The sequence below is a fragment of the Elgaria multicarinata genome, chromosome 4, assembly GCF_023053635.1.
Source record: "Elgaria multicarinata webbii isolate HBS135686 ecotype San Diego chromosome 4, rElgMul1.1.pri, whole genome shotgun sequence".
NCBI classification, from domain to species: domain Eukaryota; kingdom Metazoa; phylum Chordata; class Lepidosauria; order Squamata; family Anguidae; genus Elgaria; species Elgaria multicarinata.
The window spans coordinates 38,776,853-38,804,634 of NC_086174.1; the positions used below are offsets into that span (position 1 = coordinate 38,776,853).

General features: G+C 40.6%; 1 protein-coding gene across 2 annotated transcripts; it reads right to left on the reverse strand.

The window, feature by feature from the left end:
• On the reverse strand, positions 1-26,578 carry LBR (lamin B receptor). 2 transcript variants are annotated; one of them, XM_063124120.1, is made up of 14 exons: positions 26,417-26,577; positions 21,185-21,362; positions 15,884-16,081; positions 13,280-13,363; positions 12,587-12,767; positions 11,354-11,550; positions 10,535-10,589; positions 7,991-8,185; positions 6,231-6,334; positions 5,700-5,825; positions 2,409-2,577; positions 958-1,038; positions 723-845; positions 1-261 (listed from the first exon to the last, which is right to left on the reverse strand). In XM_063124120.1, exons 2-14 carry the CDS (start codon positions 21,347-21,349, stop codon positions 101-103), a joined length of 1,839 nt encoding a protein of 612 aa, XP_062980190.1. In that variant the 5' UTR covers positions 21,350-21,362; positions 26,417-26,577; the 3' UTR covers positions 1-100. The 2 variants fall into 2 exon arrangements, with proteins under 2 accessions (XP_062980190.1, XP_062980191.1); XM_063124121.1 differs by lacking the exon at positions 15,884-16,081 and having other exon boundaries at positions 26,417-26,578.
• Between the last annotated feature and the right edge of the window lie 1,204 nt (positions 26,579-27,782).

Sequence of the window (27,782 nt, forward strand, 5' to 3'; positions counted from 1 at the left end):
AATTAACATATATACCAAGTGCAACGGTATGAGGTATGTTGTTTATGGCAAAGAAAATTTAACTGCGGAAGCTGTGTATAATTCACCAATCTGAAGAGGCTCAATAGATGTATGGAAATATGCGATATGGCACACGATGACAGTATTTTTCCCATGCTAAGCCATATTTTTTCTTACACAGATGTTCATCACGGGCTTCTCGATGAATAAGCAAAACAGTAAAATATATGACATAGAAATATGGTAAAATGTGATTGAACCCTGTAAGAAGATATACAAAACATTATTGTAAAAAAAGTTACAACTACCTACACAAACAAGTGTTTGATAAAAGACTTTTAAAAATAATAATGTTAAGTTAAGATATGGATTGGGAATTTTAGAAGATTTAAGTGTCTTGGTATTGTGAATTTGTTCAACAGTGAATTTTTTCTTTTTCTGTATTTTCTATGTTTATGTAACAAAAAATAAATAAAGGAACTTGTTTCCCCACTCTCCAAAGAAACCAGAGTTATATACTTATAACTTTAACCTCTGCAATTTTCTCTTGGATCCAAGTTCTGTGAAAATGAATTTCTTCTTTTCCATGTTTTACTACACAATAACCCTAATCTCAATTTTAATTATGAAAAGCCTAATACCTCAGTGAGTAACTATTATTGCACAGATTAGTAGGAGCAGGAAAATACAAGACATCAATAGACAATATTTTATGATCTTACCACAAGGTAGGGACCAAGCCAGAGCCATGATGAGATCTCCTAAATAGTTAGGATGACGCACTAAGCCCCACCAGCCAGAGACCAGAAGGTTTTTTCCTGTTGCAGTAGGAATAACTTTCAAATCTGCATCATGGTACATACAAACATATATTATAGTACCCAGCAGAACAAGCATATGAATACTAATGCACTTAAAGCAATGAAATAAAAACTAGTTTGCCTAAAGGGTACTTACGAGCAACTTTTGAATCCTTTGGATTTCTTCGGAATAGGTTTTTTTGTGAATTGGAACTGCGGAAAATGAAATGTCCAAGTACTTGATAAAAAGAAAAAAGAAAAAGCAGCTATTATGATGCAGGAAATACCAAGTATATATTCTATTATCTTCTCCATGTCATGTTAACAGTGACAAGGACACTATTTTCATGGGTGCATTTATTTTTCATTTCTATAATCACTAGTTTTGTGGAATCACGTAATGTGATATTTGGTTTATCAATATGTCAGTGTTCCATGCTGGGAGTTAAAGTAAATAATATATTCACAATTCCCGACTGTTATATACATTTGCAATGGTAGGTTGTTCATGGGTTGTTTCATCAGGCTGCAGAGATGGCAAGCAAAACTGTAAAAGTAATTAGCTGTTCCACAGGCAGTTGCATTCATACCTGCCCTTTGCCCGAACGAACACAAATGGTGATGTCTACGGGCAGATCTACTCTCTTCCCTGACAGAGAGTGCTGGATGAGTTTTCAAGGACTAGTTATTGAGTGGGGCACCTCACTGCCAAACTGCATGTACCAAACTATCTCCACCTCACACAGCAATCAAGAAGTTTAGACATTTGGAGGTTACTAACAAAAACATATCTGCTTTCTGCAAAGAGCTCACATCAACTATGCAATCTCCAGAGGTCAAGGAGTCTGCTGTGGTGAGAAAGGGTTGATGTTCTTTGAAAGTAAGGTTTCCAGCACTTTTGCTGAGGATGGGAGAAGGGAGCTTTTCTTTAGTGAGCTATAAATGGTACTGGGAACAAGTGATGCATCTTCCACACTGCATGTATAGAAAAGACTAATGAAAAGCACGCAGCTGATACAGTGAAGTCCTGCCAACCCTATAGAACCATGAAGGCATTGACGATACAAGGAGGGACTGTGCAAAGGAGGTAGGGAAAAAACAACCCAAGGTGCCCTACCAAGGGTTTGTCTGGCAGACTAACAACGGTTTAAATACCAGTTTGAATTAATGTGTATAATGGCAATTTGCTAAGATACAATAAACCTTTCTTGCTTCTTTCTGGTTTAAATTATGGAATGATCTCCCCAATGAGGCTTGCCTGGCGCCAACACGGTTATCTTTCAGGTGCCAGGTCAAGACTTTTCTCCCAGGCATTTAACAGCATTTAACATTGCTAAGTTTGTTTGTTTTTAATGGACCCCAGAACTGTTGTTTTTAAATGGATACAGTTGTTTTTATACTGTTGTTTTTATGTTTTTGATGATTTAAAATTCTGTATACTTTTTAATGTTCAATGTTTTTAACTTTTGTTAACCACCCAGAGAGCTTCGGCTATGGGGCGGTATATAAATGTAATAAATAAATAAACCATGCATTAGCATAATGTGCAAATACATTGTATAGCAATATAATATATTTAATTTTAATAATCACTAATTCAGCACTTACTATTCAAAGCCACAATTGCAGAAGCTATAGGCCAAGAAATCTCATTAGGATGATTCACTAAATAGAAAGCTTGTAAGCTGTAAAGAAAGGGAACCCACACCAAGTCTCCAAATACTAGCATAAAGCCAAACCCTTCATGGATGATGTCCATAGTTGTCAAAATGGCTTCCTAAAAAGTTAAAGAATAGAGGTTAAATTAGTGGAGATTCCCCCCCCCCCAATATAATTTATCAGAGCTACAGATGTTGCATGCTGAACACATACCAGGTCATAAGAAGATCTAATCTCTTAAATGGAGTTTATACCTGCTTTAAATCTACATCAGAATGTTCTGCATCATTTACAAGGATACACTTTATTAACAAATAGTGTAAAGCCTGTATGTACACAAATTTAAGCTTTACTAAATCAAGAAATAGGATTAACATTTTTCAGAAAAGGAACTCTCAATGGCTTTTATGATTCCGCTGCTTAGTACAATAATTGAAAAGAATTAGAATGATTTCATTAAACGTTCACATGATTAATGATGGTAATGTTCACATGAACTAGATGTTCACATCATTTCATGTGAACAAGGCTGAAGTATCTGCTTATTGTGTATGAAAAGTTGCTTAATGATTCCATAGTTTGTGGCTTGGTTCAGACATTAATAGGAAAGCATGGCTTCCTTTTATAATAAAGAGCTGTAGCGAGCTTTGGCTTACATGCTGTCCCCTTCTCTTTTGCACTTACAAGGGGCGAATTTTCATGTTAAATTAGCCACAATTCAAGGGATTTGTGGTTTGTTTAAACAGTACTTAGCAAAAACAAATTAGGACCAGATTTCAGATGGCGTTATAAACTGGTCACCTTAAAACTGAAAGATTTTAAGTGATACACCAAAAAAAAAAAAAAAACAAGTCTTCACATAGAAGGGACAAGATTACATTCTTAGGAATGCCTGTTGAAAATATGTTTTCAGTAAATGCTGAAAACACAGAAGAGTTGGTACATGCATAATTTGTAATGGTTGGGAGTTCCAGAGAGTGAGTGCTATGATACTAAAGGCTCTAGTCCAAGCCATGATGTACCAGATCTCCAAAATCTTGTGCACCACCAGTGTGCTCACCCTGGTGAGCAACCAAGCAGACCAGTAAGGGATCTTAAACTTTGGAACTGCTTGTTCTGGATGTGAAAAGGGAGAGGGAGGGCACATGATCATTCATTCTTATAGTGGGAAACAATGGTTCCATTACTTCTGAACCAAGCCACATCCCTAAGGGGCAATGTTCTAAATACTGAAATAAAAATGTTTGGTATTTTTTGCTGGTGCGCTCACTTTAGTAACAGTACCTCAAAATGTAAATTTTGAAATCATCACTCTTAAATAGAAACTCGGGTGGTACATGGGAGCTAAAATTGGGCCACTGAGAAAATGGAAAGTATCAGCACAGAATCCTCTCTTTAAATAAAAAACAAGGGGCAGACCCCTCAAAAACAGACCAATAGCTACTAAGCATCTTCAGCCACAGAAGGCAGAGCAGCAGTTGGGAAAGAAAACACAGGTGGGCGGCAGTTCTGCTTGGAGGGTGTGCATAGTTAGAATTCTGAACTGTAGTATTCCTTTTAAGAGGTAATATATATTGCGCCTTTTTTTTTTTTGCGCAGCCCACTTTTTCTCTCTAAAAGTTTGCTAAGTGCTAACAGAATCTACTCCAAAACTGCGCCACAGAGAAACAAGGAGGAGGTACCAGAACGTTCAAGTGTGCCCTCAGTTATGCAGAAGCACAAAAAATTGTAAACCCCTTGCAAAGGAGGCAACCCCCTCACCAAAAAGCCCAATGAAGACTGAGCATCCTCAGAGGAGACTAAAGAGCCATGGAATTATTACATTTTTATACCGCCCAATAGCTGAAGCTCTCTGGGCGGTTCACAAAAATTAAAACCACAATAAAACAACCTACAGGTTAAAAGCACATTTACAAAATACAGTACAAAAATTGCTCAGTTGCACATTTTTTAAATGGGCTGCATGGGGCTTCTGCTAAGTAAAAGACTCAAGGCTCATAACACACTTACTTCATAACACCATCTTCCACTTAGGTAATATAAAAAGGGATCTTGAGGCTTAAGCGCAATTGCTTTGTCTACATGTTCCTTAAAGAGATAGCCATTCCTGATTTTGTTCTGTATACTTTCAACCTGAGACATGTAGCCACACATCACTGCAAACCACTGGTGACTTTCAGCGCTTGATGAATCCAGAAAACAGAAATTTTCTGTTTTCTTAAACAGAAAATTGGAAGGGGGGGAATGAATTGGCTTCCTTGAGCCATAGAGTTTATAGTTAGCACTCTGAATGTTCCTGTTAGGATGTGAAGTTACACTGCAATAGGGCTAGTGCGAGCTGTTGTAGCAACCCTGCCAACCACCTGCAATGTCTGAGGACCTCAGAATGAGGCATTTGGGCCTAGCGTACTCTCTGAAGAACCACAATAGTCAGTTTCCTGCTGTATTTGCCACAGCAGGAAAGTAGCCAGTGGGGCTCCCCAGAGAGCCCACACATCTGATGCCTCCATCAAGGACCTTGCATAGGTTGTGCAACTAGGTGGCCATTCCAAAGAGCCATGCCAGCCAGTTTCCTATTGTAGCAGCGGAGCATCTGCCCTGTGCCTCGCTATGAGATATCTGCAGAATGAGGCATTTGCCACAGCAGGTGACCAGTGGGGCTCTCCAGAGTACCCACCCTTCCTGACGCCTCACTCTGAGGAGTTCTTGGAGCATGGCATCAGCCCAATCCAAGCCTGAAAGGAGAGGGAAGTGGGCAGACCTCCAGGAGGTGGATAGAGTGTGCAATCTGCTTTCTCAGGTGGGAGATTCTTCCTGCCATGTGGGAGGGAAAGCCCTGCACTGTAACTTTTTGTTGGAGGTCCCACTTGCATTTAATAATTTTCCAATTTTACAGATTTCGCACCATCTCGTGTAAGTAGTTTGTTATGTCATGAGAACCTTCACCCACCAACCCAGACTAATCTCAATTTCTCAAGTGAATTATCAAAACTTCTCCAGACTTTGAATTCTTACGTTTATAATTTACTCATTAGTGCTTCCTGTTTTATAGACTAGGGGCTGCATTCCCATCACTTTTCTCCAAGACCTCTCTCCCCTCTTTGGTTAAATGAACAGGAAATCAATAGGGGGTTGGATATATAACAAATGGCATATATGAGATATATAAATCATATGCTAATCTTTCACCCACTTAACTAGAATGCAGTAAGTAACTGAATATCTTGAAGCACAAGTTACCTCATTCCAAAGACCATCCACGACATAGAGGAGCTGGAAACTATTAACTAAAATCATCGACAGAGAGGGCAAATTCAGATGTTGTACTTTCATCTCAGTCAAGAGCATTGCCAAGTTAATAACAACCTTTGGAAAAATCAAGTTGTATAGTAATGTATATTTGTATTATTTACAACTCTACAGAGATCTAATATAACTTATAAATACTGTAGTATCACAATTTTAAATAGCAATTTTGTTTTAAAGGACTTCTCTCTGCTCACAGAAAGCATTTCAGATTTTAGGAGGTATTGTTTGCACTTTAAATTCGTACTTATCTATATATCTTTCCATGCGTATTATTTTAATTTTTATAAATTAAAAAAGTATAATCAGAGACCTTTGAAGCTGTGAATATTGTACAGCTAGTGTTCCATGATACTACTGCTTTGAGTACACAACTATTTAGCAACCATTGCCTACAGCATATTATTCACCAGCGCTTTATCTGTAAAATTAGAGGTGAAAGAGTAGATTTATACACTTACTTACCCAGCCAATTAATCCCGGCCGCAATTCACAGAAATATTTCAGGTCGAAATTTCCAATGCGAGGATTTAATTCACGTCCCATTAAAAAATCATAAATTATGTTCCCTACAAATACAAATAAAACTGATCTGCAATAGTATTTTTGGCTGCGCTTTCTGTGTTAAAAATTCATTATTTCACTTTTAAACAAATTTTCCCTGTCAAGGCTACTGAAATACACTACATATGTTGACTCCGATGGAAGCTTCAGCCAGTGCAAAAAGTGACAACCGGCACAGTGACAGAGAATCATCACCGTAAAATGTTTTCACTGGAACATCAGGGTTTAAAGAGATACCGTATATTATTCAAAATGCTATCTAGTGTGATCTTTTTGACCTACGAAGACCTAATTGGTTGTACAACTGCTAACACAGATTGGGTATGTCCACATATGTTTGCCATCCTTTCACCAAGTTCAAGCAGTAGACATTTCAGAAATAGCTTCACAACTTCCCTTATTCTTGAGTTTTGCTAAAGTCTAAGCATCATCAGAAGTGATGCAAGATTGGACAGTGGGGAATAATTGCCTAAGAAAAGACCAAAAGTTTGTTTAGACTTTTATATTTCTCTGATACAGAGGTGTTTGGTGTGTGTTTTTACCTAGGCTACCATGCCCTGTACCTTCCAGATGTTTTAGAACACTACTCATTCCTGAGTATTGGCCATGCTGACCGGGCCTGATGGGAATTGTAGTCCAAAAAATCTGGCAGGCATAAGGTTGGGCAAAGCTGACCTAGACCACTCCTTCACATAGCATAATTATTATAATTCTAAATAAAAAATAAGTGAGATTACATTAGGCAAGTCATATTCCAAAAAGCTGTATTCCCAGAACTCAGCAACAAAAAAAGTGATTTTGGAGTAGGATACAGCTGCCAGCATGGCAGAAGCCAGAAAAGAGTAAGCGTCTACTCCTCAATCAAAAGAACCCACCATCGCTTCCCGCACAAATCTCCCTGACTAGACGGGCAAAACTGCCCATCTAGCCAAAATTGCAGGATGCTCAGTACATGGAGGCTGCCCTGCATTGATTGTGATCAGCCTCTGAGTTCGGGGTCTGACAACTAACTCCAAAATATTGCACCCTAAGACTCTTAAAGTACACTGAAAATAGGAGCAGATTATAAATGCTTCTAAATTATAATTATCACTACCTTACACGTTATTTATCTTCAAACAAACGAGTAAACGTTTTATCTAGGTTTCATCAAATTGAAATACCATGGGTTGAATACAATTGCATCATTCTGTTGACAGAAGCATTTCCGTCAGCGTAACTGAGAGAAGTGTGATACCCCTCCTCTATCAAAATCTGCTCCAGAGGGCTAGGAAACCCTCCAGAGCAGATTTTCCAGAGGCACAGAGTGCTTTAAGAGAGAGGGGGAAAGTCCCATGATATTGGATATCTTCTGTTACGAAAATGGCTTAAGAAATAGTTTATTTATTTATTTATTACATTTTTATACCGCCCAATAGCCGAAGCTCTCTGGGCGGTTCACAAAAAAATAATTAAGGCAAAAAACACATTTTGCGCAAATATGCACTTAAGACGTACATAAGTCTAGTTAATGCTTCACTGAAAGCTCCAAGATATTGACTATGGAGCAGCAGAGAAAGAAAATAATGGAGATTATTGTAGTTTGGAATATTTTCCACATACAAAAATGATTCAAATAAGGATGACAAAAATCAAGTTTCCACAATTGTGGAATTGCTTACCAGAATTTCCCCCAGCTGATAATTCTTGCTCAGATGCTTTCAGGGAACGTGCATAGAGATAAATGCTGAAGACTACAGAAAAAACTGTAGCACTGACAGCAAACTGTAGGAAATGGTCATAGAGATAGTAAAGCTCCACTTCAAAATACAGAGATATTCCTACAGCTGCAGCTGTTAGTATAAAAGCATAGAATCCTTAAAGAAGAAGAAAAAACATAAAATTAACAAGAGGCACTGGTCAAGAAAAGCATTCTTATTGTAGCTTATCATAAGAAGCAAATATTTTTCAATGTTTTGAACTGCTGACGGGACTTCATGCATGGGCTGAAACTTAGAATGAAATAAAAACCTAAGAATAGCACTTTTAAATATGTGAATCAAAAGGAACGCTGAAAACCAAGTTTTGTTAAATGAGCACCTTACTATGCAAGCAGGGAAAGTAAAGATTATATGACAGGTCTTTGTATTCAAAGTTTCCTCTTAAACAATGACTAGGTTCGCAAGGCTTTTCATGGGTTATTTGCACAGTATAACCCGTGTGTGTGTGTGTGTTATATTGCGTGAACCCAGGAAGTGTGGCTTACGAGAGGGTTAACAAGCTTTGAATAATCCTAAAGCAGGCCATGGTTTATGCGAGAGTTGTTTAACCTTTATATAACCCATGCTCGCTGGGTTTGCATGACACGACAATCTGAGTGGTGGTTGCATATTTTAAATGGTGGCCACATGTGCTGCGTCACCATGGGTTAAATAACCCAGTGGGCTATAGTGTCACACAAACAGTCCCAATATAAATGCAGAAATTGGTTGTGTTCCAACTCCAGCTTATTGGGGGAGAGACAAACAGAGTCGCAAGTTTGGACATCACACTAAACAATCCAGTGACGGAAAGCCTCTGGGTTGTTTAGCTATTTCCGCTTGCAGGAAGAACCAAACAGGTGTCAAGGTGTGATCTCGCATGCTCAGTTGTTTATAGTAACCTAGGGCTTAAACAAAACATGGGTTACCGTCACGTGCAAAGTGGGCTAGTATTTCTGTACCATTTGCTTATATAAACACATTAGTATTTGAGTGCAACTTTGACAGGGACCTGTAATGTAAACAGTAAAGCATACTTCAAAATGAAAAGGATGTGCATACCAATAGTGTGGTGCTTCACACTGAGTAGTCTCCCATATCGATTTCTCATGATGTGTCTATTGCTCTATTCTCTTATAGAATGTGTGTGCAAGAAAGACAGGGAATAAATGTCAACCAAGTAAGCCCCACTGAGTTCAATAACTCATTCCCAGGTGAATATATGATTGCAGCCTAAAGTAGGTTTTTGCTTGAAAGGGTGAAGAATGTGTTGCCTAAGTGGACATGGGAAGGCTAAGCAATTAATAAATTATAAAAATCAATGCTAGCTATATATTTTTGTAAGTAAACATGTATGCAAATCTTCAACCTTGTATATGTGCCTTCATATGCATGTTTTATTTGGAATTTACTGTTCTTTTTCTACAACTTGACTTTTTAAAACCCTTCCCCCCCCACCCCCCAGAACATTTTTTCAGTGGGTGGAAGGGACATCACCTATTTTGTATCTGCAGGTCAAAAAACCAATACTCCCCACCCCCTCAGGCAAAAGTAAACTAGGCATGCTGAGTGGCCTCCAGGAGAGCCAGACTGTTAAGTGTCAATGAAAGGAAAGAACTGGAGATCTGGGATGGGCTGATGGTAACAAAGCTAGATGTGTAAAATTATAATACTCTCCATCTGCATATTTTGCCCATAAGCAGGCTAATAACATTTATGGGCTTATTTCCAAGCTTATTTGGTATGATGTTTGAGTTGACAAACCAGTTATGGTCACTGCCAACAGTACCTGGAAGCAAATTATGAGCACAGAAAATGAAACAGAAAGCAGCTCTAAACCATAGTTTGCACATATATTTGGAAGCTCAGACATATATATATTTGAAAGACCGTATTCTCCCTTATGAGCCTGCTTGTGCTTTAAGATCTTCTGGAGAAGCCCTTCTTTCAGTCCCACCATCTTCACAGGTGCGCTTGGTGAGAACATGGGAGAAGGCCTTCTTGGTGGCTGCTCCAGTGCTCTAGAACTCTCTTCCCGGGGAAGCTAGGCTGGCTCCCTCCTTGATGGGCTTTTGGAAGCAGGCTAAAACTTTTTTGTTCCAACAGGCCTTTGGAGAATAATCTGGCCCTCCATCTATGTTAATGTCTTATACTTTTGTTTTGTATTTTAAACATTTATGTTCCTCACCCACCCCCAATGTATGTTTTAAACTTTGTAAGGCCGCCTTGAGGCCCAGCATTGGGCAAAAGGCGGGATACAAATAATAATAATGATGATGATGATATTTGGATTCAAAATATGATTCACATGAATAATGGTTTTGCATGGTGACACAACTGAGCTACAGTATTCTCCTGCTTACTACCACAATAATTAAAATTGCAGTATGTTGCTGAAGCATGCAAACTGATCATCAAAACAGGTTACAAAATTAAAAAGAAAAGCTGGAATTAAAACACATTTACCATTTAGCCTGTACCCTAGTTTAATTCCATTCAAAAGGGGTGTGCCTTCTACAACCTTAAAAAAAAAGAAGAGAAAAAGAATTATTTACACCTACAATTTTACTAAACTAAATTCATACATTGATTCAGGAGGTATGAAGCAGATCATTATAAGTAAACAACCAATTAAGACCATGCTGTTCTTCTACATTTTACAGAACCCCAAAGATATGTTTAGATTGAGGAAAGTGGAATTCTAAACCCTGAAATTTGCATGGTTCCCTCAATGTAACAGAGAGGAAAAAAGTTACTAACATTGGATTAACTATGGGTCTTTCCACACAATCACAGATCCCACCTGTAAATAGACTGGGACAGGTAGGGGAAATGAATGCAACCACATTCTATCAATCACAACAGGAAAGGATGAGTTATCAAGAGGAAGCACTATATTCTCCTAGCTACAAAATATTGCATTTTCTGAGCATACTAAGCACAATGGGTTGGATAAAGTTTTTATTTCATTGGCAGGAGCATCCCTAAGCACAATTCCATCTGGAATGCTCCTGCTAGCAGAAAGGAACGCATCACAAAAGAGGATCTCAAAGCAACAGTGCCTAACTGGAGAGATTTGAACTCTTGGGGAGGGGAATTGCAACAATAAAGACTGCAATGGAAGTTTTCACTCCTTTTCAATATGTTAGCCATCTCAGACAACCAGTTTATACTGGAGTTCACTATATACAATATTTTTAAAAGTTGTGATCAAATATAAAAGTTAGAATGTAGTTTTGTAAACTCAGCATACAAAGCGAAACTCTTGCTTACTAAAAGTTTTACCTTTCCTATGGGCAGTAAGTAAAACAGGGCTTGGAGAAAGAACCAAAGAAGAAAGACGCCAAAAACTCTTGTCTCCCATAAACTTTCAAAAGTTGGGAAAGGAGGAGGAAAATTCATAACACTAGGGTCTTTCTGTGTGCACATTAACAGCAAGTAAAATACAGTTCCAGGAAGGAGAAATATCATGAAGAAGGCACCTGCAAACAAAGACACAGAATTAGAAAACAAAATGAAGTTTTATTTAAACAGGAAAAGAGTTGAGTTACTTCTCTGTTATAATGTCAAGAGTCACTGAGCAAATTTCTACAAAAACACGTCTGTGACTATTATAATATATACAATGATTAGAACCTTGCATTTAACTTTGTTTTCTATAGATAACAATCTGAAATAGCTAACACAATTAACTGCATTTATATTCATAGCAACTGCATGCAAACTCTAGAGATGTAGCCACATTAATCTGTTGCAGCAACAATGAAGAGCCTTATGGCACCTTAAAAGACTAACAAATTTCTTCTGACCTAAGCTTTCATTGGCACTGTCCACCTAAGAGTTCATTAATGCTTTGTGAATGGCAACTGTTAAAGGTAATGAAAAGTATGTAATTCTTTGCATTTCAATTTCCTCTGAAAACACAGTTTACATCTCCCTACCCCCAGCAGGTGTACATAATTCTGCCAACTTCAGGTTAACACTTCATGCACCTGAGTGGACAGTGTCCATGAAAGCTTATGCCAGAATCAATGTGTCAGTCTTTAGGTTCCACAAGGCTCTTTGTTACTTTTTGCAGCATAGAAACAGTAGTTTGGCCAGCATCAGTTAGCCACATAGATGCAGGAGAAAAGTAGTCCAAAACGCTAGACACATGACCAGATGTTCATGACATGCATACATAATAGCTGACCTAATACAGATAACGTTACTGGTAGAAATGATAATCTGGGGGAGATATTGTTTTAAAAAATGGAAAGCAGTATACAAATCTTTTTAAAAATCTGATATGAAAATCATTGCTCTGATACAAGAAGTTGTTGCAAGCATAAGGAACCCCTCTATCAGAGGAGCTTCTAATTGATTTAAATGGAGATGGAAATTCTGTACATACAAACTATATGTTTAGTATTGTACCCTCTGTAGAAATCAATTGGGAGTTTGCAATTGCAGTAGTGCCATATGTGTGCTGTACTGCACATGTGCAATTACAACTAATGACATCCAACACTATCATACCAATTTTTCCTCCAAACTCTAGTTCCTTTGTCTTCAGGCATACTTTTCCAACAGTTTTTGGTGTCTCAAAAATTCTCTCTTCTGAATACTTCTCTTCGGTTCTCTTCTCCTCCTTTCTTGGATGCAAGCTGTAACGTTCCAGAATGCGCTCTCTCGCTCGCTCTGACTCAATTCTTTGGCGCTAAACACAAATAGCGAAAGGGGGACAGGTGAAGCAATTTGTAACAGTACAACCTGTTGAAGATCTATCCTCAGTTTGAGTATTACTGTCTGAAATCCTTCATTCATTTGTTTCTGGCAGTGTATACGCAATTTCATACCTATCCAAACTACCTATGGCTTTTGCAATTCCCCCTCCTCTCAATAAAATGTTACTAAAAGAGCATTAAGCTAAAATATGCTGGTATTTTTGTCCCTGCCCACTTTGCCTTTGGCCCTGCCCACCACTGGAATATGGCCTCTGAGAGCTTCTCCAGAATTGAATTTGGCCCTTTGGCTGAAAGAGCTTTGACACCCCTGCTTTATAACATATCAAAGGCATTTTTTCATTTATATTCTATTCCATCGGACAATACATTTAATGCAGCAATACTTCTTTCTTAAAAAATTGAAGATCAATTAACTTTAGGCATCTAACCAGAAGATGTCTAGCAATGCTGGAAATATGTATGTCAAAATCTTAGGATTTCATACCTCTAAAATGCTTTGAGAAGAAGAATTCACTTCTGTGATATCTGGTTCCCCATTATATCGGTTGGTATTGTTTTCATGTAGTTTCTGGATTGAGAGGCAAAGATAACAATAATATTATTACAGTTTTTTGTTTGCAAGATGTTCCCCTGAAGAAAGGCTGTAAAGTTAAATTCATTTTAGAATATGATTAAGGGGGTTCATTTGCAATTTTCTTTTTATTTGTTGTATAAACCAGGTTAGTAACATAGTATTATTGAACTACAGCAAATCTGTTTTAGGGCATTTTATTCTTCAACCAAAAGAATTTGGAACATATAATTAGAATAGCCATTCTCTATTTCATGTAGTGTACACTATTCAAAACTGACTAACCGGATTCTTTGTAGCCACAGTTCCAACAAGCACATCTGGGCAATCTAGATCAGGTCATTATGTAACATAATTTACAGATATATGCTGGGTTTTCACATGACAACCCATACTCAAGATTAAGTATGGATTGAACCACGGGTTCTTGTATTATGTGAACCCAGCTACGTTAGTAAACCATGGTTAGTTAACCAAAAACAACCCATGAAGAGAACTCATGTTTTGTTGCTAGGTTGTGAACTGTGGGTTGTTCGTGGTTAACAAACCAAAGTTTGTTAGCATGGTGGGGTTAACAACAACAAAACAACCCACAATTCAACCTATACTCAGCCTTGTGTGGGTTCTCGTGTTGGGTGAGAGTTCTTCAAGCATTCCTCACAATAACATGGTGGGCTTCATGGCCAGGAATGCTCATTGTTCTACACTGCGTAAGTGGAAATTACTTCATCCCCACTATTCCATCATTTCAATCTGATTTGGGAAGAAAGGAGCCTAGGAAAAACAGGTACTTTGTACTAATAATCCTTTATGGTGGTACATAAATACCTAGAGAACTAATTAGTAATATTACTATAACACTAAGCTTCATAATGCACATGGCTGAAAAAACCCCATTAAATGACACAAAGTTGTTTTGGAATTGTTCATCCATAAAACCATACATCTAATTAGTCTATATACTAATGCCCAGAGCATGGGAAACAAACAGAATGAACTTGAAGTCTTGTTACATGAAGGCAAATACGACTTGATAGGTATAACTGAAACTTGGTGGGATGACTCCCGTGACTGGAATATAGCAATTGAAGGATATAACTTGTTCAAAAAGAACCAAAGAAATAGAAAGGGAGATGGAGTTGCACTATGTGTTAAAAATACCTATCCCTGCACAGAAATACAGGTGGATCAGACTGGGAGCCCCATCGAGAGCATTTGGATTAAAATAAATGGGGCAAGGAATAAAAAGAACATGATAATCGGAGTCTACTACCGACCACCCAATCAAGGAGAAGATGAGGACGAAACTTTTGAGAAACAAATTGCCAGTGTTTCAAGGAAGTGTGATGTAGTAGTGATGGGGGACTTCAATTACCCTGATATCTGTTGGGAGACAAATACTGCCAAAAGCGGCCCTTCCAAGAAATTCCTGACATGTGTGGGTGATAACTTTCTCCTACAGAACTAGAGGATTGGCAATCCTTGACTTGATATTGACCAATAGGGATGACTTAGTGGATAAAGTGGCAGTTACGGGAACTCTGGGGGAAAGTGACCATGTCATACTTGAATTCTTGATTACGAAAGAGACAAAAGTTGAGTGTAGCCATACAAGTACTCTGGATTTTAGGAAAGCTGATTTTAATAAACTCAGAACTATGATAAGCCTGATGAGAAAAGGAGTGCAGGATGGGTGGGAGTATTTAAAAAAGGAAATTTTAAAGGCACAGTTACAAACAATTCCAACAAGGAGAAAAGATAGAAGACAACAGAGGAGACCAATGTGGCTCCACAAAAAGCGTGGAGATGACCTGAAAACAAAAAAGGATACATATAGGAAGTGGAAGGAAGGCCAGGCTACAAAAGAAGAGTACAGACAAGTGGCGCAGAAGTGCCGAAATGGCATCAGGAAGGCTAAAGCTGTGAATGAGCTGAGATTAGCGAGGGATGCTAAAAGCAATAAAAAGGCTTTCTTCATGTTTAGCTTGGAGAAGAGAAGATTGAGGGGAGACATGATAGCACTCTTCAAATACTTAAAAGGTTGTCACACAGAGGAGGGCCAGGATCTCTTCTCGATCCTCCCAGATTGCAGAACATGGAATAACAGGCTCAAGTTAAAGGAAGCCAGATTCCAGCTGGACATCAGGAAAAACTTCCTGACTGTTAGAGCAGTACGACAATGGAATCAGTTACCTAGGGAGGTTGTGGGCTCTCCCACACTAGAGGCATTCAAGAGGCAGCTGGGCAACCATCTGTCAGGGATGCTTTAGGGTGGGTTCCTGCACTGAGCAGAGGGGGTTGGACTCGATGGCCTTGTAGGCCCCTTCCAACTCTGCTATTCTATGATTCTAAAACTACATCAACATTTTCAACTGAATAAATGTTCAATATTTTAGATGTAGGTCTTAAAACAGTAAATAAAATATTAAATACAGGAACATAAAATATGAATAAAGGAACATAAGAAAATAGCAAAGGGATTAACCAGAAAATTTAAAAGAAATATAAATTAAATACCAAAGGAATCAAATTAGGTTCCCCAATCATATTTTTTTCATTTTTTGGCTCTCTGCTTTGAGAGGAAGAACGACGTCTGTGTTTTGCTGGCCGACCAGGTGAACGAGATCTAGAGCCTGATCTAGATCTGCTACCGCTGCGTCTCGATGGAGAACCTGAGGAAGAGCTGTTTTTTCTAAATCGAAAAGATGACACCGACTGGAAATAAATAAATAAATAAAATGAGCTTCACTACTAGAGCTTGGTAAACGAGCAACTACTTACTAATTTCTTTATCTTCTGTTAAAAGTTGCACACAGTTTTAAATAATTCAGCTTTTGGCAATGTAACTTGAAGTTGGATCAAAACAGTGAAAAGGTGGAGAAATAAGGATCAAACAGCATCTGCCTTCAATTCAAGCTTAAGAGACTCAGGATATGTGTAAGTAGGACTTCTGCCTACCCAGGCTAGGAACCAGGCCAGGACAAAACAAAATCCATGTCACCCTTCAAGTGGCCACATTGGAAGGTTAGTATGATCATATGTGAATTGGAGATTACGTTTTGAATATGATTTAAAGAATGAACGGTGCATACTCGGGATCTTTTGTGGTTTTTCGTGTTCCTTATGGAACTGTCGCTCTCTTGCTTCTAAGGCCCCTGTCATCCAGAACTTGTTTATCTCTAGGTCTCTCCACCTCCTTGCTCTTACTGAGACCTGGCTTCCTGCCCATGATACTGCCATCTCTGCTGCCCTCTCTCTTGGAGGACTCTCTTTCTCTCACACTAGTCGCCCAGAGGGTCGGGGTGGTGGTGTGGGTCTTTTATTATCTAGTTTGTGCCAGTTCCAGCCTCTTTCCATTCCATCTTCACATTGCTTCTCCTCCTTTGAGGTACATGTGGTGAGGCTCTTCGCTCCATTGCGACTGCGGGTTGCAGTTCTGTACCACCCCCCAGGCTCGTCCTCAAAAATTATCTCTGATTTTGATTCGTGGCTGTCCTTTTTCCTCTCCGATAACTGTCCTACTCTTATTTTGGGTGATTTCAATATTCATGTGGATGACCCTCAAGATGCTGCAGCTCTACGATTTCGCTCATTATCTTCCTCTTATGATCTTAAGCTTTGGTCTGATGCACACACACATTCCCTTGGACACTGTCTGGATCTTGTTCTCACTCGGAATTGCTCTGTGTTGGACTTTTCTACTGCTCACTTTCCGTTGTCAGATCATCACCTAGTTTCTTTCAATATTACTCATAATCCTCCTCCTTCACGTCCCGCTTCTCGCTCTTGTCGCAACTTGCAATCTATCAATTATGAGGCTTTTTCCCAGTCTCTAGCCTCCTCCCTTCCTTCTGCCTTTTCGGCTGTCTCCTTGGACTCAGCTGTCTCCTCCTTTAATTCCTCCTTATCTTCAACTCTTGATAATCTTGCTCCATCTACAACTCGGATAGTTCGCCCTTCTCAACCCCAACCGTGGCTCACCTCTTTCCTCCGCTACCTTCGCTCTTGTTCCCGGGCAGCTGAACGCCTTTGGCGTAAGACCAGGGACAGGGCGGACTTTGTCCATTACAAATTTGTACTCTCCTCTTTCTCTTCTGCCATTTCACTGGCCAAACAGCAGTACTACTCAACGCTGATCCAGTCAAATGCTAGGCATCCTCAGCGGCTCTTTGCGTCCTTCAATTCTCTTCTGAGGCCTAATCCGCCATCTCTCCCCGCCTCTCTGTCTGCTAATAACTTTGCCTCTTTTTTCAATGCTAAAATCCAAACTATCCGCTCTGATCTGGCCAGCTCTGCTCCTCTTCCAGTTCCTGTTCCTCATCTGTCGGTTCCTCCTGCAAATTTCTCTGCGTTTCCTTCGGTCTCAGCGGATGAATACTGCGCTCTTCGAAGCCTTCCACTTGTTCTCGTGATCCGATTCCTTCTCGTGTCTTTATTAATCTTATTCCTGCTATCCTCCCTTCCTTGCTTCATATTATTAATCTTTCTCTGTCCTCTGGTTCATTTCCTTCTGCTTTTAAACATGCTACAGTCTCTCCCATTCTCAAGAAACCTACTCTTGATAGGCTATCTCTGTCTAACTACCGACCTGTCTCTCTGTTGCCGTTTGTTTCAAAGATCCTGGAGCGGGCGGTCTACTCTCGCTGTCTTGACTTTCTTTCTAGTAACTCTGCTTTGGATCCACTTCAATCTGGATTCCGTCCTCTGCATTCCACCGAAACAGCCCTTACTAAGATCACCAATGATCTCCTTACTGCCAAGTCTAAAGGCCATTATTCCGTTCTTATTCTCCTTGATCTAACTGCAGCCTTTGACACGGTTGATCATGATCTTCTCTTAGATTCCCTTCATGACCTTGGATTTTGTGGCTCTGTCTATAACTGGTTTGCCTCCTATCTAGCGGGTCGCGCTTTCAGCGTGTTGGCTAATGGCAGCTCGTCTTCCTCCTTTCCCCTTTCAGTAGGGGTTCCGCAAGGCTCGGTGCTTGGCCCGTTGTTGTTTTCCTTATATATGTTGCCCTTGGGCAAGCTTATTCAATCTCATGGCCTCCAATATCATCTGTACGCCGATGATACACAACTATATCTGTCATCTCCGGAACTTTCTCCTGATGTTCACGATCGTATCTCGGCATGGCTTTCAGATATCTCAGCTTGGCTGCTTCATCGTCGTTTGAAACTCAATATGGCAAAGACTGAATTGCTCGTTTTTCCTCCTAAACCTTCTCATCTCTCATTCTCTCTTACTGTCAATGATGTTACGCTTACTCCGGTCAAGGAAGCTCGTAGCCTTGGCTTTATATTTGACTCCTCGCTCTCCTTTATTCCTCATATTGAGGCAGTAGCTAAATCTTGTCGATTTTTCCTGTATAATATTGCCAGGATTCGATCATTTTTGTCTGTCTCTTCCGCCAAGACGCTTGTTCATGCACTGGTTATTTCACGGTTGGACTACTGCAACCTTCTTCTCTCTGGCCTTCCTTCTTCTCACATCAGTCCGTTGGTTTCTGTTCACCACTCTGCCGCAAAGATCATCTTCTTGGCTCGCCGCTCTGACCATGTTACTCCGCTTCTGAAATCTCTTCATTGGCTTCCAATTCACTTCAGAATCCAATATAAACTTCTCCTGTTAACCTTCAAAGCTTTTCACGGTCTAGCTCCTTCCTCTCTCTCCTCTCTCATCTCACACTATTGCCCCGCTCGTGCTCTTCGCTCCTCTGATGCCATGTTTCTCACCTGCCCAAGGGCCTCTACTTCCCTTGCTCGGCTCCGTCCATTTTCTTCTGCTGCCCCTTACGCCTGGAACGCTCTTCCAGAACATTTGAGAACTACAACTTCAATCGCAGCTTTTAAAGCTCAACTAAAAACTTTTCTTTTTCCTAAAGCTTTTAAAACTTGATGTTGTGCAGACTTTATACTGTTATACCCTGTGCCTGCTTACCCTACCCTGTGCCTGTTTGCATTCTCTTCCCCTCATTGTTTTACTATGATTTTATTAGATTGTAAGCCTATGCGGCAGAGTCTTGCTATTTACTGTTTTACTCTGTACAGCACCATGTACATTGATGGTGCTATATAAATAAATAATAATAATAATAAATAATAATAATAATAATAATAATAATTTGATTTTTTTAAAAAAAATCTCTCAGTTTGCAGCTTACATTGTCTCCAAAGCAATCGTTTTAGAATTTTTAAACATGTCCTAGGATTCAGATATCCATATCCAGAGGGTTAGACTGGATATGGGCTTATGCACATCACCAGACACCAACACCAAATCTTGACAAGACAGAAGTAATTGTCAACAGTCTCCAAGATTAGGAAGAGATAAGGATGCTCATAACTAATGGGGTGTTACTTATTTCAAGAGATTAGTAACCAACCACGCAGTTCCTAATGGACTGCTAAGTTCCAACAGTGGCCATCACTATCTGATACGATATGCAGATCAATATATTTTCTAGAGAACAATGACATGTCAACAATACTCATACCATGATAATCTCTGGCACCAAGTAACATGCTATGCACAGCACTACTCTTGAAGAAAATTCAGAGGCCAGAGATAGTACAGAATTTAGTAAATAACAACTTGCTGGGAAGGCAAGTGGACAAGAACATATCCAACTAATTTTGAAATAACCACACTGGCATGAACAACTGATAATTCATGGTGCTGGTTAGAACCTATAAAGCTTCAATGGAAGAATGACGCTGCTTGATCCAAAGCTTTGTTTGATTTGATGTTAGTTTTATTGCTGTGATCTAGACAGAAATCATATAGATAAGTGCAGAATAAAAGTATTATTACAGATAGAAGACTATGCCTGATTACTTAGGAGCAAGACTCCGACAGCTCAGTGGGATGTGCTCTCCAGTATGCACAGGACTGCATTCTTAAGAAACCTAATTTGAAAGGTTTCTTTAGAATCATCAATCCCACCACATTTCTGTTGCATTTTACATCATTCATGTTAGGACCAGGAATAAGAAATATCTTGCTATTGCCATTCCTATTAGTATCATATCTTAAAACAAGAACCTTACTAGGCTTAGAGTAATGTTTTGTCATGATTTACATGACACAACAGCCCACCTGTGGCTTAATTTACCTGCAGGGACTGTAATGTGAACCCAGCAACAGGAATTAAGGGTTAGACAACCTTCAGATAACCCAAAGTTTGTTTTGAGGTTATTTGAGGGTTGTCTAACCCTCAAAACAACCCCTGCCACCTGGGTTCACCCAACACAGCAAGCTGAGCGCCCACAGATTCCATGCAAAACGGGTGACCATGGGTGCCTAGCCTGATGCAGCAGCCTCTGCAGGTAAATTAAGCCTGGGCTGTTGTATCACATTAATCAGGCTGCTGCCTTCTTCCTAATATCCCGCTTTCCATATTTTCTGTTTTTAACTGGGTTAATAATTTCAATTCATCATAGCACACAGCTGCCCTAGGTAGAATCCCACTATTTTACATTGTCAAAAAACTTGAGCTCTAGTTAATACACAACTCTTGTAATAGACTGCATGAGTAAAACATCAAACATCTCTGAATTCCAATATGAAATGGAAAAGTAGCCTCAGAATTCCAACATAAAAAGTAAAACTAGTCTGATATCAAAGCTCTTCAGTTTCAGGAATTCTCAGTTTAAAAGAGACAAACTACTGAGTATTTTAAATTCGAAATTGGTGATTCTTGTGCCAATACAAGTCTACAATGGGGCAGACAGAATATATTAAAATGCCAACTGAAAACCTCAGTAGTAAGGGAAAGAAAGCTTCAAGATATGATTATTCACTCTAGAGACTGCTTACCCTCATATCACTTTCTTTCAGCTGAAGTTCAGTTCCATCTTTGTATTTCACGGTATAAAGATGAGTGCGGTCATCATAGCTAGTTACTTGTACTTCATAATACAGGACACTTCCAGGCCACCGGCCCATTACAACTTCTTCGTCGGCAAACTTTCTCCTGGGCATTTTTCAAACAACCCTGAAAAGAAATGGGGGAGGGGGATTAAATTGCTATTGTAGAAGCTGCAGAAACTCAAGCCACACCTTTACTGTTTTCCCAGTTTAATGAACAGAAGTCAAACAGAAAGAACATGGGAACACTGCATCTGTTTGTAAACAGCTTTGAGACTTGTTTCAAATGTGAAGTGATATATAAATACTGATGTTGATAGTAATAATAAAAAAAGAGATTACCACTATTCTGCTGTTTCAGTTCCAAGCTATACAAGTTTTAAAAGGTGGGATTTTCCCTTCTGTGCAAACGTATTAGTTCCAACAGGCACACATATGGAATATCAAGAGATTAAGCACCATGGGAAGCAGGTTCATCCTATGGACTACCAACCTTCCCAAACTGGTGCCTTCAGATGTTTTAAAACACAACTCCCAGCATTTCTTAAGTACTGGCAATGCCGGCTTAGGCTGGAGGCCACCAGATTGGGGAATCTGGACTATAAATCGCCCAGAGAGGCTTGGCTATGGGGCGGTATATAAGTGTAATAAATAAGTAAAATAAAAATAAATCAATGGGCACAAGTATGATTAGCTCTGTGTAAAATTGTTGCTGGAATAGGGGTAGGCAACTCGTGGCTCTCAAGATGTTTGACTGCAACTCCCACTATTCCTCACCATTAATTGTTGCTGCAATCCAACAGTATCTGGAGGACCACAAGTTGCTCCCACCCCTGATCCTGAGCATATGACAATGTATTCCTGGCCCCAGACTGGTTATGTTAGGTAAGAACCCCTACCACTCTTACGCAGCAGGGTGCGATAACCACTCATGAGTGCATCCAAGCTGTTCCCCATGTCACGTTCATGGCTCCAATTGCATTTGGGTGCCTTTTTTTTTTTTAATTGCAATCCTGGTGTTGGGTAAAAACGGGACCATGAACATTAAAAAGGGACCCAAGCCAACTGACAGTGCAATTCTGTGCATGCCTGCTCAAGAAGTAAGTCACACTCAGTTCAATGAAATTCATTTCCAGATAAGTGGAAATAGGATTGCAGCATAATTGACTATAATTTGTGCAAAACCAGAATCTTGCCTGTAATTTCTCCCATGTGCGAACATGGGGAAATGCTATTTTTTCATTTTACTGGTCCTAAGCAGGTGCAAAGCAGCAGGAAACCAATAGCTACTGGCTTCCTCCACCCCTGCATGTTGCCCAAATATGCCAGGGTGCAAGGCAGAGAAAGCCAATATTCTTCGGTGCCCTGTTGCTGTGCTTCAGCACAGCATTGGAACAAGAAAGGAAAAACCACAACAGAGCAGCCCTTTAAATCCCCAATACAAGCCAGTGGAGATCACCTCCACTTACTTGTACTGGGGATTTAAAGGTGTCCATTGAGGAAAATAGGGCAAGAGAATCCCCCACCCCCAGGAGTGTATGGACAACACAGTCCTTGTTGAGGGTTCTGAAACAGAGATTGCAACGGGGCTTGGATCCTGGCTTGCTCCGCAGGCCCTCCTGCACGTTTGGGGTACATACCATGGTGCAAGGGGGCGATAAGCTGGTATCCTTCGTTTTCCTCGTGTTTTCTCATAGCATTGAGAAAACAAAAGGAAAAAAGTGGCCCTTTAAATCCCCAATGAAAGTGAGTGGAGACCACCTGGCATCATAGATTTAAAGATGACCTGTGAGGAAAATCAGGTGGGAGGTCGAAATACAACCCCTCACCGTGTTGCCCCCACAGTCTCTCGTGTGTGTGTTGGATTTTGTCCCCCTACCTTCCATTTTTGGATTTTTCCTCTTGTGAACAAAAATGGTCTGGAGGAATAAAAGAAAATTTGACTCTGATCAGAGCCGGGAAGGGGAACTTGATGGTAGACAATACAGGTCTGCTGCCAAATCCCTTAGGTTGAGGGCTGGAGGACTGAGGAGGAGGGAAACAAGAGGGGGGTAAAAATAAGCTATCCAAAGTCATCTGTTTGCCCAATTGTGTGTTGAGGCAGAATGGGCTATTTCCAAAATAAGCTACTGTGCATAACTTATTAAACGACCATGGATTAAAGTGACATCCAAATCCAGCAAGTGTGTAGTTTGACTCCTCCCCCCGCCCTCTGTCCTGTTGCACTCCTCCCATCTGAGCTTGCTGGTATCCCATCTTCCCTTGTGGTTAAGCCCATTTAAGCTTCGCGCCCAAGCACACAGTAGCCTATTTAAGCCAGTAGTGCTCTTTCAGCTATTCGCTATATCACAGTTTCACAATTGACTCATAGACACTACTGCAGCACCCAGGTGAAGCTTTTCCCAATAGCACAGTACTTCTGTTTCCATTACATAGAGAATGCCCATGAGGAGCAGAGAGGTGGCAATGTTCTCAACTGCTCTTGCTGCGCAACTCTACAGGCAAACAAATTAACCCATGATGTCAACAGCAAGGGGTTATCAGAGTTGGTTATTTTGGGTTAATAATTGACAGTCATGCCTCAGTGATAGTCAGAAATACCACATATTACTGCATCAGTTCAGAAGGTATTTTTAATCTACGTACTACGGTAAAACAAATTACTATCAAAATACCATATTCCTTACAAAGTCATTATGAGCATGCTGCCTAGTGAAAGTCAAGTGAAGAGTGGAATAAAATGCTAATAACTTATATTTGAAATTTGTAACATTGTGCATCAGAATCAATTCCACAACAGGACAGTCTTGTGGCACTTAGCAAAAAACATACACAAGTCTATTGTGGCATGAGCTTTTGCAGATAAAAATTCACATTAGATGCATCGGATGAAATATATTCCTGCCTGAAAAACCTCAAGCCACCACTTATTGTAGTCTTTGCGGTACTTCCAAAAATACTATTGGTTATGCTAACTTTAGCAGAAGAAAATCTTAAGGCTACTGTTTTGAAACTATTTTGAATATACCCACACATAAAAGCACTTAAATGCCTTGAAACTGATATTATCTATTCCCTTTTCATCACTTCCACACTAAAGCTATAAGAGAATTCTTATTTCTGTAGGGACGAAGTAAAATATTTCTGTACTGAACTAAGTAATCGAATAATTTGTAAACTTCTAAACAAAGAAGTTTATTATTTTGCATGGTAATTTAGTTCTTTAACTCTGGTTTCCTTTTGAAGTTTGAAGCAATGGGTACATATTTCTCACTTTAGCTGCTTGTCCCTGCATAAACTATATACATCAATTATTTGGGGGTGAGCAACTTGTGGCGCTCCAGATGTTTTGGTCTACAATTTCCAACAGCCCTAGCCAGCATAGCCAATGGTGAAGAATGATAGGTGTAGACCAAAACATCTGTAATAAATGTAATTAATCTGGAGAGTCAAATGCTGCCCACCCCTAATCTGTATAAACTGTAAGTACATTATGTACACTGTTATTATGCACCACTACTTCTTGTTAACTATGTCTAAAACTACACTACTGCTTTATAGCAGTACTGAAGTGCATTAGTAACTGTTGGAGCACATTCCATATACCGCTTTTATAGTGTTATTTCTTTTTTATTCCACATCTTTAATGATTTGACACAAGGTGTAGATCTGGCCTCTGTCAGTTGCACTTATCCTGCATCTCCTATTAACTATGTCTGTGTACTACCAGTAACAATTACAGGAAACTGCAATAACCCCAACAAAAATTCTGTTGATGCTTGCAGGCTAGTTGCTCTCAAACTTTGGGCTGAGCCCGCAAGCCTTCTTAGAAGATTCAGGGCACCTTGAGGGACACAGGACCATGGAAGGGTAGAATCCTGAGGTAAGTGAAGCCATCTTTCCCACCAATCTAGTCTCAATATCCCTTGGCTATGGACCCTGACTGACCCACACTGGATTTCTGGGGATCAATGCACCTTTCAATCACTTTAATCCAATTTGTTAATAAGCAAGTTCAGAAAGAGCTATTACTGTGGGGGGCAAGGAGACATGCCAGTGTGGGATAATATAGTGCACAGATCCTCATGCAGTACAAGTTGTGCCAGTTTGTAGTCCCCTAGAGGACAAAAGTGTAGAAGTGGGCTCAGAGATTTTTTTTAAAAAAAGGTTTAAGGAACAGTGCAGTGTTTTTACTGTTTGAAGTTTCGATTTACTGTATTTATTTTTTAAAAACTGCATGTTTTGGTTCTTTGCTCTATAAACCACCCAAAGAATATCTGTCGATGGGCAGTAATTTAAATCTAATAAAGCAAACAATAAGCAAGGCTCAACAGCGAGGTAATTAGCGATTTTAGTACTACGATTTTGGGATTAATAAACGTCTTGGGAGTTTTGTTTTCATTCTTCAGGAGCTCTATCGAACGCGCAACTTTTAATGTTGCAATCAAAGGACGCTTTATAAGCCAGTAAAAAGTACCTTTTATTTGCTTCTCAGAAACAAGAAAAGCTATTCGTAGCAACTACAATGCGAGAAGGATTGAGAGTGCATGCGACAGAGCCGGATAAACACCAACTTAAAAGACACGTGCAATACTATTCTAAGCGTGTTTATTCCCAAACTAGCCCCGCCGAGTTCAAACGGGATTGACTCCCCTAAGTAAGGAGGTTCGCAGCGGTCCCACACGTCTCTACGGCGACACCATTATGAAGCCCTCATTACACGCACGTAACCCTCCTCTCTCCCCGATATCGCGCTTCGCTCCGACGACGGGCGGGCGCCGCTTCCCGCAAAGAGGAGAGGGCAACTCATTTTCGCAGGTTCAGCGGCGCCCTCGCACGGCCCGTGAGGGGAACGAGTCCAAGGTTTCGTAAAGACGTCGATTGCAGCGCCTTGGGGTGAAACTCAGCCGAGAAGTACAGTCGAGGAGAAAGGGGTGCCACGGCCCCTCAAAACAGGGGCTGGCAGAAGACCGAGAAAGAGGGGAAAGGAAGAGTGACAACGACCGGGAAAAGCAACAGGCTGAAGTCCAGCTGCACCGAGACTACCAAGGCCTCAGAAAATGGAGGAGGGAGGGAAGGAAGGAAGGAGGGAGCAAGAGGAGGAGGCGACCGCCCGGTGCTCTCCCTCCCAGGAAAGGCGCCGAAGGGGTGTGTCTCGGTCCGCAAACAACGCGCCCTCACCTGGCCGCAGCCGCCTCCCCGTGTAGTTGAGCCCGAAGGTCTCCGCCGAGCAGCGAGACGTCTCGCCTGGGACGGACGAAGGAAGCTACAACGGCCACGAGAACCAACCGCCTCCAGTGACGGTTACAGGAGGGAGAACAAGCGACGTTCCAAACCCCTCCCCCCCCCCCACTCCCGCGGGGAGGTGCGAAAGGCCAGGCGCCAACTGCCGCCATTGGACAAGTCGCGGCGTTTGAATCGCTCCCGGAGCTCGTTGATTGGCTGCGAGTCGGTGGCGCGTTCCTCCCTCTCGCGCCGGGCTCTCAGCCTGCTGAGTTTCGCTCCAAGTTCTGCCTGGGCTTCAGCCAATGACATAGCTGACTCCGGGGAAATAAAACGAAACGTAGAGAAAAAGGCTCCAGCGCCAAAGCACTCCGCCTCCTCACGGCCTGGCTCTCGCTGAGCGTGGAGAGGGAAGCAGTTTCCCTTGCTTTAAAGTCGACAGGCATAAATATCAATAAATAGGTCTTCCTCCCAAATGAGGGGCGCGGGCGGCATCGCTTTGAAGTTCCTGCTTCACTTATTACTAGCATCAAATAGTTCCATACGCTGGGTGTGCAAAGCAAAACAACCTTCTGTCACCTCACCACTGGCCAGAGAACACGCGCACACCCACTCCCAGGGCGTTAAACTGTCTTCTCTGCCAATAAAAAGTGAAGCAGGAACTTCAAGGGCGACACCACCGCCCGGTGCCCAATCCAGGTTTTGCTGAGGGTCTTGGGCAAGATGCCCCCTCCCTACATGTGCCTATGCTTCCCTCCCTGCTGCTGCTGCCCTTCCCTGTCTAGTTGTGGTTCCATTTAGGGCTTTTTCTTCTTTTTTTACTGCGTGTGTGTGTATCCCCTCCCAATAGCACAAACCAAACCATTTCTTCCCCTTCAGCTGTAAGAACGTATTCTTTCAGGCACGAGCAGAGTTTGATTTTTGAGATAAAACGTGTTCCAGGGTAGGAACAGGTTTCTACTACCTCATTACCAACTTTTGATGTTTCTCGATGGAGGGCTCCTAGCCCTAGCTATTAGAATGCATTGTGTATTAGTGCACATTAGGGTAAAAAATTATATATCCAACTTCAGATATACAATAAGCTGATGGGATCTGAGCTATTGGTAATTGACAAAGAAAGAGATCTTGGGGTTGTGCTGGAAAGCTCAATGAAAATGTCTATCCAGTATGAGGTTGCTGTGGAAAAGGCAAATTCCATGTTAGGTATAATTAGGGAAAGAAATTGAAAACAAAACTCCCAATATCTTACTACCTTTATAGAAATTTATGGTGTGACCACACTTGGAATACTGTGTACAGTTCTGGTCATTGTACCTAAAAC

Bases quoted from the DNA above. Each gene is read 5' to 3' on its own strand.
- LBR (XM_063124120.1), bottom strand. From the start codon at position 21,349: ATGCCCAGGAGAAAGTTTGCCGACGAAGAAGTTGTAATGGGCCGGTGG. The intron at 12,768-13,279 runs GTATGAAATCCT...ATTTGTGTTTAG, and splicing joins CTTCTCAAAGCATTTTAGAG to CGCCAAAGAATTGAGTCAGA. The intron at 262-722 runs GTAAGATCATAA...ATCTTCTTACAG, and splicing joins GGCTTGGTCCCTACCTTGTG to GGTTCAATCACATTTTACCA.